The sequence below is a fragment of the Folsomia candida genome, unplaced genomic scaffold (assembly GCF_002217175.1).
Source record: "Folsomia candida strain VU population unplaced genomic scaffold, ASM221717v1 Fcan01_Sc006, whole genome shotgun sequence".
Classification (NCBI taxonomy): domain Eukaryota; kingdom Metazoa; phylum Arthropoda; class Collembola; order Entomobryomorpha; family Isotomidae; genus Folsomia; species Folsomia candida.
The window spans coordinates 6,965,394-6,976,135 of record NW_019091198.1 but is presented as its reverse complement, the minus strand read 5'-3'; the positions used below and the strand labels follow the sequence as shown (position 1 = coordinate 6,976,135).

Here is a 10,742-nt window from a genome sequence, read left to right as displayed (position 1 = left end):
ACGTGTTAAGGCTTCATTGTATGTATGTTACAGCCATATTTTTATGTTGCAATCGTTACATGTTATGTTACTTATTTGCGTGCAAAACATATCGATTTACATTCATCAACTGATGATCCAATGAAAAAAATTGTCCTCAGTAATTGAGTGAAGCAGATAAATGGAATTGGGTGAGGAGAGTGAACAAGGCGCCTTAGCTTAGTGGTAGAGCGCTAGTCTAGTAAACTAGAGGTCGTGAGTTCAATTCTCACAGGTGCCTAGCAAACTTTTTTGCACTTTCACTCGGAACTTTCTCCCAATTTCAAGCAGAAAATAATATAAATCATTTCCGTATTTTCTTTTTTGTTTGACCAAATTGTTTTTGATAGTTGCTTGAATAGAGTAGAGGTGTAAAAGATAAAATCACATCATGTACAAATTTCAGATTGTATCTGTTACAAATTGAAAAACCTGACAATTTGTATCTATGGTCTATTACATGAATTTCCTATATCTACAACATCTCGTCACTCATAATTAAAATTGTGACTGCTATTATTTTCAGTCTTGCTCGAGAACTCTAAAATTTACATTTTCGAGTTATTCAATAGCCAACTAATATCCATACTATGAATTAATCGAGTGCCTCTTTTTATTGCAAACACGTTCACACCACGAGTGTTATATAAGTTTGCCAAACTATAGAGTGATGATGGCAAGCTCAGACAAAACATATTTGATTTTTTGCATTGCTTTCATATCATGTCATACCTAACTCAATTTCCAATAGTTTCGCGGAATAAGGTGTAAAGCAAGTCTCTAAGCATTGCAAAAATTACAAAAATATTTTTGCATCTTGGAGATTGAAATAAGTACAAATTGTCACAAAATATCTCCGTGCGAAGGAAAATTGTTGCGAATGTTGAACGTGTGCGTAAAACTGAGCCTCTGACCTCCTCACTGCACCAGCAGCCAGACAGCTTCTTCTATCTGCTATGCTTAGAAATACCTACCTACTCGATTTGCCTATGCACTATGCTCACTTTCTTTCTCAGATGCGTATTCCACTCTTTTCCGTACTCTCCTCTCTTCTCCCTTTTCAAAATGTCTTGAAAAACTCTCAGAAACTTATTTTTTTACACAATACGTAAAACTTGAACCCTTTCTAACTCTTCCTCATTAACTTGCACACTTTCTTACTCAAGGAAATCGAAATCTCAAGTTTCCACGAGAAAAGAAACAATAATTTTTAATTGTTTAGGAAAAAGGCAAATATTCTCTGTCCTCGTGTGTCGTGGGGAACTAATAGTCATTAAAAGACGACGTATTATATAATTTGAGGTTGTTTTGCGTATTGAGGTGAATCAAGAGTCAAGAGTGGCTGCTGAATTGTTATCGGTGAGTTTTTTAATTGAGGTCAAGTGAATGCAGGTTTTGTGGAGTGTTTCTATATTCTGGAGTTCTATAAATGTTCGGTTTGATTAACATAATATATAAATTGCAAGTTAGTTGATAGAATTGATAAGATTAATAAGATTAAGTATTGGGATGTACTTTGCCCTTGAGGTAGGAGTTGTCTAAGATGTTCTTAAGATATGAGAGGATATCTTACTAATTATTTAAGTTTAAATGGTTTCTTCTGCTATCAGTTTTTAGAACTTGAGTTTTATTTATATATTTTTAACCTTTCTAAGTACGCCAGATTTTTTTTTTTACTTTTTCAGAAGATTACGTTTATCTAATTTGAAATTATATTATTTGCTCATATAAATTGTGAATTTTAAAAATTTGTTTTATATATTTTCCAGCAGCAAGTCGTGGATCAATTAATGGGATAGTAGCCAATTTCGGGCAACGGGCAATGGAACATTTCCAATTTCTTGGTTGGCCGTCGTAATTTCAAAGAAGCAAACAAAAAATTCCTTCGATATCCTCGTGTTCTTCGTTACTAGTCATTATCACTACTACTATGAAAGAATCAAGGGCCATTAATCAATCTGGCCTTCTTCAACAATAATAAAAACAGTAAGATACAAATATATTCCATCAAGTAATGCGCAGTGTAAGAACAAAATATTTACTTTTTATAGTCAATTTGTGCCAATCGTAAAATCGTCGGTATAAACCAATCTCTCTTCACCAATGGTACTTGAAGCTATGGAGTTTTCTAGGATTCAAGACGTGAGTTAAGATTTTGTATTCGAGTGATTAATAAAAACTGAAACTAAGAATTGAAAAATAAACTGAAATTGCTTAACAATGCAGGCAACAATGTTCCTTAACGATGGAAGAAATCTTGTAATGTCTGATGGTGGTATGGATTACGACTTAGTTCCTTTACAATCATCGGAGCGACTTCTAATCCTTGATGACCATGGAGTCTTACGAGAAGCTTTCACAGATGTGTCGTATTTGCTCTCGCATAATTTACCAGCATATGTTGACGACACAGAGATACCGTTAGTTAAATTTTTCACGATTCTCCTCGTCACTACCTGATAAAAATGAGTTTAACGTCGTTTTTGATAATAACCTTTGTAGGCCTCACGTGTTGGATCATATGTATGCCAAGAAGCCTAGAGAACCAGGATCTGAGATGGCTCCTTCCAAACCTCGTCGAAGGGCGAAGCGTAAAGAACAAATCGTAGAACAATTCATTATTCCGGACAGTCAACCTCCAGCTCCAAAAATCAATATCATTAGGTTCTGTTTAAAATTAATTCAACATAGTTTATATCAAAATTAACTAGATATTGCATTTGTATATAGGCAAAGACTGCCAGCCACGACGGTATACAAGTCCTTGTCAGCGAGACCTAAGATACTACACGGTTCTAAGAAAAACAGTCCTGGAATTTCAAATCCACCTACCATCCCTGTCAAAGGAAAAACCAGTCCTTCGAAGCAAAACACACACATAGGCAGAGGGAAAGTAAAAGAAGACCCTTCGAAAACAATGTACGCTTCCTTCGATGATGTGAACAAGCTATTTAATTCAAGAACTTTGCTTGGGAGTTCAAACAAATATGGGAAAGATCAAGGGGGCGGTGGCAGTAAATTAAGTAAATCTAATTCGTCTAAGGTAATAATTTTTTAGCAAATTAGAAATTTATTAAAGTTATTATTTAATTAATGTTACATAGCGATATTTATTCTTTCTGTATTATCGTCTTTCAGAATGTCCCAAATTCAAATACAATCATTATGGATGATCTCCAGCGAGATGGTGCTGCATACGACGACGAAATGTTGTTTGATTTCGGAATAGCCGAAGATGATGAAGCAATTACTTGCACGTTGGGCACTGAGGGGTTTAGTGACGGAGAGTTTGATGAATTTAGTATGGATAATGTTTACAATAATTCAAATCAAAGTAGCTTAAATCCTCCTTCTGGTCCTCCTTCTGGTCTTTCCCCAAAGTCCCCTTCGGGCATGCTGCTTAATCAACGTCCTCAACTGGAAACTTCACAGTTACCTCCGGAAATTTCAGATGATGACGATTCGAACCAAATTATGGTGTCCATTCACAATAGGAAACCTTCTCAAGACTGGGATACTGTACAACTCTTTGAACAGGCCATCAAACACGAATCCGACATTTCTCAGTCTTCGAGTGATTTGTGTGTAGAACCACCGATAACGACCAAAGTAGAAAGTGTTTCTTCTCCTTTGTGCGAAGATCCAAAAAACGTAACTTTAATAGAATCTAAAATAACTTTAGAAGATCCGCAAGATGAAATCCATACGGAGGATGTTAAGGACTTGAATTTTTTGTTTGAAAATAAGCCTGCAGCTGCAGATTTTTCAAAAGACTCGTCACCCAATCCAAATTCAGTTACGACTGCAATTCAATGTTCTCCTACTCGTCGCTCCTCTCGAGTTGTCAAAACTCCAGCGTGGTTAGTTGATAGCGATAAAATTCCATTTGCAAAGCGACAACGCAAGTAAGCACAATAACATTATAATTAATCCAACCTTATTACTAAAATATTAACTCGTTTGTATGTTTTGGTTTTACAGAAAAAGTTCAACGTAATGTCACTATGACACAGCTATTTACACGAAAAATTTCGCTTCACTTGATACGATTTTATATTCAGAGGGGCAATTAAACATAATTGAAGAAAAAATGTGTGTGGTAGTTAGAAGTAGTGAGGATAGTGCATACATAAGGTGCACCAATGAATGAAAATGTTATTATTTTTGTTTAGCCAATTTTGTCGTAGTTTGTTGGTTGTAGTTTAAAATCCTAAAAAAGTATAAACTTCAGGTAAAAGAGAATCAAACTTGTTGGTCAAAGAAATTTATGTTAGACTGATTTATGGTATCTCAACGTCTTTAAGATGTTTGCTTTACTATTTGAAACATAGTTGAAAAACTTTAAAGTAAAAATGAGGTGAGCACTTCTCAAAGTTCTTCTACATTATCCGTGAACACGGATATATTTAACATTATATATAATGGGCGCTCTCAAACATCAGCACCTCTGACTTAAAACAATTCACAAGCATGCTTGTGATTAGATTGTAACACATACATATGCCCAACCAAGTAAAAGAAGAAGATCAAGATATTCATCTGTAGTCGTTTTAGCCCCGTTATTTCGTTTCTATTGTTGCCAGCCTTATAATAAAATATTGTTATTATACTTACATACATATTATGTATATCTACTAAATACATACACTGAAGGAAACTATTGATAATTTATCACACGCAATCATGAGAATGTTGTTGAATTCAAGAGCTGGAATAAAAAAAGATGCGTAACAATTTTTGTTACCTGACTTACTGTGTATTGACATTCTAATAGAATGATTCTATCCAAAAAATCATGAATCGCTCATGTTATTTGAAATTATTTGGTGAACATGCTAAATAAATTGCACCTCACATTTTCATGTGATTGACCACAAGCATGATATATACTTTTGAAATTGGATTTCTTTATTCATACTTGTTTTTCTGTTGTATAACTGTTCAATGCCTCGCTTATTTCCTAAATAGTTGAGTTTAATGTACAGTATTCCAGAATTACGGTACAATATAGTAATAGTTGGATTAAATTTATCCTCAGTTTCATAAACAGCGTACCCCTATTTATTTATTTTATTTATTTATTCAGTTATTCTTATATTTTTATAACAATTTTTATCGTATATAACAATAATAATAGTATTTAATAAGTATATGTAATATAGTAGTAGTCATACTTTCCGTAATAACAATAATGTACTTTTACCCTTGTATGCTTTTTGATCCTGACACCTCTGACTTAATTTCTTCGTGTAGTTTTTTATGTCATCGTCGACGTCGTCGTAATAACGGAGTAGTAAATTAAAAATGTTTCACACCCACACACACTCATCATTGATTCGCACAGAGAGTTTGCACACCCAACTTTTTTGTGGAGTAGTATAGTAGTCTTCGTCTCAGTAGTATATTTAAAATGCCACCCTATATTTCTGTACCTTTTTTCCATTGTTCAAGTTTTTTTAGTAGCTTATGGACTTGTTTTTTTTTATGTCATCATACCTCCTCCTCCTTTTTAATATCAGTATCTTGTTTGGTTGCGAGTAGAATCGTCTTTTGGAGTTTGGAGAAGCATAATGTTTTATTAAATGTAGTAGAAGTTTAGTTTGGGACTTGTATTTAGTAGCATTTTTTGCAGTGAGTAGCTCTGCCTACAATTTCTAAAATTTCGTTTTCTGATGATGATGATCCTATGCTAGATTGTTAAATAGAATACCTGCAGATCTACCTCAGGACATATGTATTTAACAATGACTGCTCTTTAGCGATTTCTGCGGATGCTCTACGTACAGGCCACTTGTACTATAAGTTGAGTAATAATTTCTGCAAATGAAGCCGCTATTTCTTTGCTAGTTTTTGACAATTTATGACTTTTTGGCTGGAGGATTTTTAAGATGCAAGTGTCATAATTAATTACTCGTCTTACTTTTGACCCATGTATTTAGATATACGTACACACACTCCATTCTATATCTGATTTTTTTCTGCAGAAGAGAGCTATCAAATTTTGGAAAAAATCGATTCGGATCAACAAGGGGATTCATTCAGAGAGACTGCTCCCTGAAATTCACTGCAGTTTCGTTGATTGTGTTGGTAGGCATCACTTACAAATTGTGTTTCATCGAGATAATGATGAATCTGCATAAGTAATAAAGTGTGTGAGGACTGACTATAGAATATCGTAATGGAGTGATGCATTACACGAAAAAAGTGTAGAATTATGTAGGATAAGAAGATGAGTGATATTTAATGTAGTTGTAATGAGTAATAAGTAGAATAATACTCTCCCACGGTGGAGATGGACTTTTAGTGTTCCTTCTTTGATATAAAAAACGGTGATAACGGGACAGCAATTATCACACCTTTTCACGGGTATCGTAACAAATTATTAGAAGCAGATTTTGATGTTTTTTTTATATAGTTGCAAGATAAAACTTTGCGAGTACAGGCTGGCAGATAGGCGATTGTTGTTTGTGTATTAGTTTTTAGTAAGTGGCATTTCATACTTGCTAAATGTCGAGATATACATATTATGTATGTATGTAACTTAGTAGACGGTATTGAGATAGAGATAGAGAGTGTAGTTAAGTATCGTCAATAAGTAGTAGTAGTAGGATCAGCTAAGTATCAATGGATAACAATAATATGTAAGAATAATAATAGCAGATCGAGTTACAATAATTTCATGAGAATCATTCTTTCAAAGTGTGTGGCATAGTAGTAAGTACACAAGTATGTAGTAAGTAGTAGTAGTAGAAATAGAGAAGATGAAGGCTGTAGCTTTAGAAAAGTTAGTTTCTTCAGTGTTTTTATGTATGTATGTATACGTGAATCCTCGACAGGACTTATGTACCTCGACAGCAAAGAGCTACTACTACAAGTTACGAACAGACCCTTGAAAAACCGAATCGAGAATGCCCATGATGGTTTTAATAATGACGCCGAATTAGGAAACGAGGGGAGAAAACGCCAACAGGAAACGGAACTGTTAGCAACAATCTAGCTAAGATCAGGTAATTGGTTAAATTTGAGTAATGCTGTGTGGGTGGGTGGCTGATTAAGATGCGGTGTGTGTCGTCGTCGTCGTCGTAATTTGTTTATGATGCAGTGCGTCATACATACCGTGTGAATAGTTTATAGAGCAGAACAATGTGGGCCTTGTTTAAAAAATGGTAATAATAATAGTGCGCCTGCTAATGGCTAAAGCTATCTGATTTTTTATTATATGTAGTTCATATCGAGTGTAGTGTTGTGTAAGGCAGAGTTATTAGAATTTTTGAGAGCACTCTCCACGAAAAGGCTGAAATGATAAGACATCAGAGGAAAGCTGATGTCCACAATTCAATTGCGACATATAGTGATGATAAGCGATCCAGGTAACCTTGTTGAGGAATTATGTGAGTGCGCTTATATAATGAATTACTGTACAGCATATAAATTCACAGGCTTGTATAGGGAATTTTTTTCAACGACGATTTTTGTGTGGTCAACAACAGCTCTAATGAACGACCTGCGACATTTTTCAACAACTTTTGATTTCTTTCTTTTTCTTCTGCAAACCTAACATGATGAATATACATATATCACAAAAACGAAAAGGGCAGTCTTGCACCTGTATGTGTAGTAAGTAGTAAAAATTTCATATGGACGCTTACTGAGACATCACCACCACCAAGATTGAGGACAATGTATTTTTTAACTGATATGAATGAATGTTACGCAATAAGCACCCACATTTGTTGCTCTTTCGTCTTCTTCTCTACTTTTCACCTTTTTTTCTTACTTGTTTAACGTATAGTATCAATTTTTTTAGGACTCTAAACTTAAATTTGTGAGGTTTTATATTTGAGGACTCGGTTTTTGAAACGGTAATAAATTTGTTTTCACCAATCTCAAAGTTTTTTTTAAGGACAATTAGCCACTTGATTAGGATCAGGTTAAAATATTTGTAATAAAATCTCGAGTATGACCGACATTAGTTATTTCAACTTCTTTTCGTTGTTTCCTCAACTTTAGAAATAAACGTTGATGTAAATGAGTAAAGTTGTGTGGAATGAGGTAGTAGTAAATAGTAACCACTATTGTAATGTGTGATTGATCACATTTGTTTGGTGTTTGACGATCATAGTACAAAAGGTACATGCAACCTTCCATAAATAATTTGCAATGATTTCGACTGGAACTGACTTTGTAGAAAACAACGCTTGACATAATATTTAACAATATTAAACTATATGTATGTGCTAATCGAATAAAATTAAAATTTTGGTTGGAAAATCCTAACTCAGTTCTCGTATCACTTGGAAATGTTTCACCGGTAAACCCGTTTCTCATATTTAAATTGCTGCGTTATAATCTAAATCTTTTTACAACTTTAAAGTAATAATACATTATTCTCATCACGTAATAATAATAACAATAATAAGTATGTAACCCCGCAAGCCGTCAACAGCTCTGGCCAACAATATGCTAGCACACGTTAATATGATATTTAACTTAAAACATACTTTTCTTCAGGTCAAATGGACTTTCTTTCAACAATTGGCAAATTATGAATATGATGATGATGGTGATGTCGTTCTCTGTTGCCTGACTGGCTATCCAATCCAACGCACCAAACTTCTTTATATATTATCGATTCACAAAAAGAATAATATCGTGGTCGGAACAATGCAACAAACAAAAAATTTGGAATTATTAAGAGAATTTTAGAGAGACGCCGTTGTGATCGAATCTTCTACAAAGCAATCAATATACTTTCTTTCTTTTTAAAAAAAGCTCAGAAATATGTCTGCTGAAGTGGCATATCAATGAATTTGTTTGTCATCATAGAAGTATAAAATGTTTTCTTCTGAACGTGTCGGTCAGTCTCGGATATTTTTTTGGGTGGGCGTGGAGTGGACATTATTTTTGAACTAAGAATTAACAATGTGTGTGATAGAAACGGTCAGGAGCAGCTTTCTTCCTCATGCATCTACATATTTAGTTGCAGCGTATGTCTTATTGTTTCTTGTGTATTGCGTATATTTATACATATATAATATTTATATACTCACGTTTAGAGTGGTTCACTTTTTTATAGTTGATAGTAAGCAGTTGATAAAATATAAGATGGGAAATTGTAACTAAATTATGTTGCTTGTTGTGTACTTATGTATCCAAGTGGTGGTTTTTTTTATCTCTCTTTCTCTCTTATACATCAAATAAAATTGGTCCAACCACACGACACGAATTAGATAACTTTCTCTTTTTTGCTTCCACACACATCCTCCGTTTTTTTTCGTAGAAGCGATTATATGAGTTAACAAACAGAAATAGAAAAGCGGTAGAAACCTTTACCTGTAAAGATAACATGTTATCATTTGGAATAATTGATTGACAAACGGTTGGAGTAAGTATGTATGTGGAGACTATAAAAATCAGGTAAATTGTTTAAAGCCATCCCTGGATGATTATTAATTATTCGCTTGTGTTGCGGTTTTTGCGTTATCTAAGGCTGTTTTTAAATATATTAATTTTTAGAGCTGATGAAAATTCCTAATTTTTTCCAACGTTGTTGAATAATGCAAAATTTTCGATGAAGTAATAAGTGTTAGTTAAAGATTTGTGAGTATATATATCATATCTATTATGTAGTAGTGTATGTAGACATTAAGCCGTTTAGATAGCTTGATACCTGCCTATGTTACATATTCGTAGGTGGTAGAGTTATTGGAATTTGGATGTGGATTGGATGAGAGCATACGCAGATAGAAAGTCTATGAATGTACATAAGTCCTACATTATGTCGTCCCTATCATAATGAGCACCACATTATTTCCTTATTACTCCTAGTTTACATAGTTCATAGTTCGTTGCAGTGAAATTCACCATCATCATACTGTAATTCGTCGTAGTGTTTTTTCCCTAGTAGTAGTAAGTAGTACGTTATTATGAGTTGGTTTACAATGTAGTAATACAATACGTTCTGATTTTGTATCAAATTAAGACTTGGTTATATAGTTGGAGAGAGTCGGAGAGCAGCTTTCTCAGTGGTTATTATTTGTTGTTTCTTGGTTTTTGGTGTGTGATCAGTGGTGCGACAGAGAACAAGTAGTTGAAGTATTTTTTAATTGGAAATGAATTTTGTATTTGGCATGATGGCTCCTGGTAGCAGGTCTTCTTCTTCATTGGCACAGACACTCGGTTGGTCGTCAGCAGCCGTCGTCGTCGTCGTCATCTTAACCTAGCGGCAAATGGCAGGAGAAAGTCCGACTGTCCATCCACGTTCCTCCACCCACCACAAGCACTTCCATTGCAAGCTACTTAGTTCACCCAGGAAGATACTGTTCCCTGCAAGACATAAAAAAAGTTTATATAATTCTTGCAATAGTTCACTTTCAAATTCAGACAGGAATCTATTTTTTAGTCTGCATGCGCCGTTTTCCTTTCACATATTTCATAAAACAATTCCCACAGTGTGTCAAGGACTCGTATCATCCAAGTCCAGACACGTATGAGTGCCATACATAAGTGGTGGCGTGGTGTCTCAACAATAATTCGGACGTTGTTTGGAGAAACTTCAAGGTTGTGGTTTTTATGTGACCGGTGGTGGTGGATCAATGGGGTGAAAATGAAAAGGGGTGATGATTTGAAGAATTTGTACAATACGTATATCGTGTTACGAGGAGATGACGATAGATCAGATCATCAGCTCTTTTTCGTAAAAGAAAGAAAAGAAGGAGATTTGT

The 10,742-nt window shown here is 34.4% G+C and overlaps 2 protein-coding genes and 1 non-coding gene across 15 annotated transcripts in view; 2 read left to right on the top strand and 1 right to left on the bottom strand.

Annotated features, from left to right (window-relative positions):
• Nucleotides 1-187: 187 nt before the first annotated feature.
• On the top strand, nt 188-259 carry Trnat-agu. Its single transcript has one exon. It is a non-coding gene; the product is annotated as a tRNA-Thr (tRNA).
• Nucleotides 260-1,019: 760 nt separating this feature from the next.
• Nucleotides 1,020-4,777, top strand: LOC110851474. Of its 4 annotated transcripts, none has more exons than XM_022099253.2 (8): nt 1,020-1,377; nt 1,791-2,004; nt 2,070-2,160; nt 2,245-2,438; nt 2,521-2,682; nt 2,749-3,061; nt 3,157-3,923; nt 4,000-4,777. In XM_022099253.2, exons 3-8 carry the CDS (start codon nt 2,122-2,124, stop codon nt 4,013-4,015), a joined length of 1,491 nt encoding a protein of 496 aa, XP_021954945.1. In that variant the 5' UTR covers nt 1,020-1,377; nt 1,791-2,004; nt 2,070-2,121; the 3' UTR covers nt 4,016-4,777. The 4 variants fall into 4 exon arrangements, with proteins under 4 accessions (XP_021954945.1, XP_021954944.1, XP_035709102.1 ...); XM_022099252.2 differs by having other exon boundaries at nt 1,788-2,004; XM_035853209.1 differs by lacking the exon at nt 1,020-1,377 and adding an exon at nt 1,652-1,672.
• Nucleotides 4,778-4,903: 126 nt separating this feature from the next.
• The window catches only part of LOC110851000 (potassium voltage-gated channel protein Shaker), a 111,564-nt gene continuing 105,725 nt past the window's right edge, over nt 4,904-10,742 (bottom strand). For all 10 annotated transcript variants that reach the window (XM_035853199.1, XM_035853200.1, XM_035853198.1 and 7 more), the window contains one exon: nt 4,904-10,344. The gene's annotated coding sequence lies outside the window, so the exon portion shown is untranslated. The remainder of the gene's footprint in view (nt 10,345-10,742) is intronic.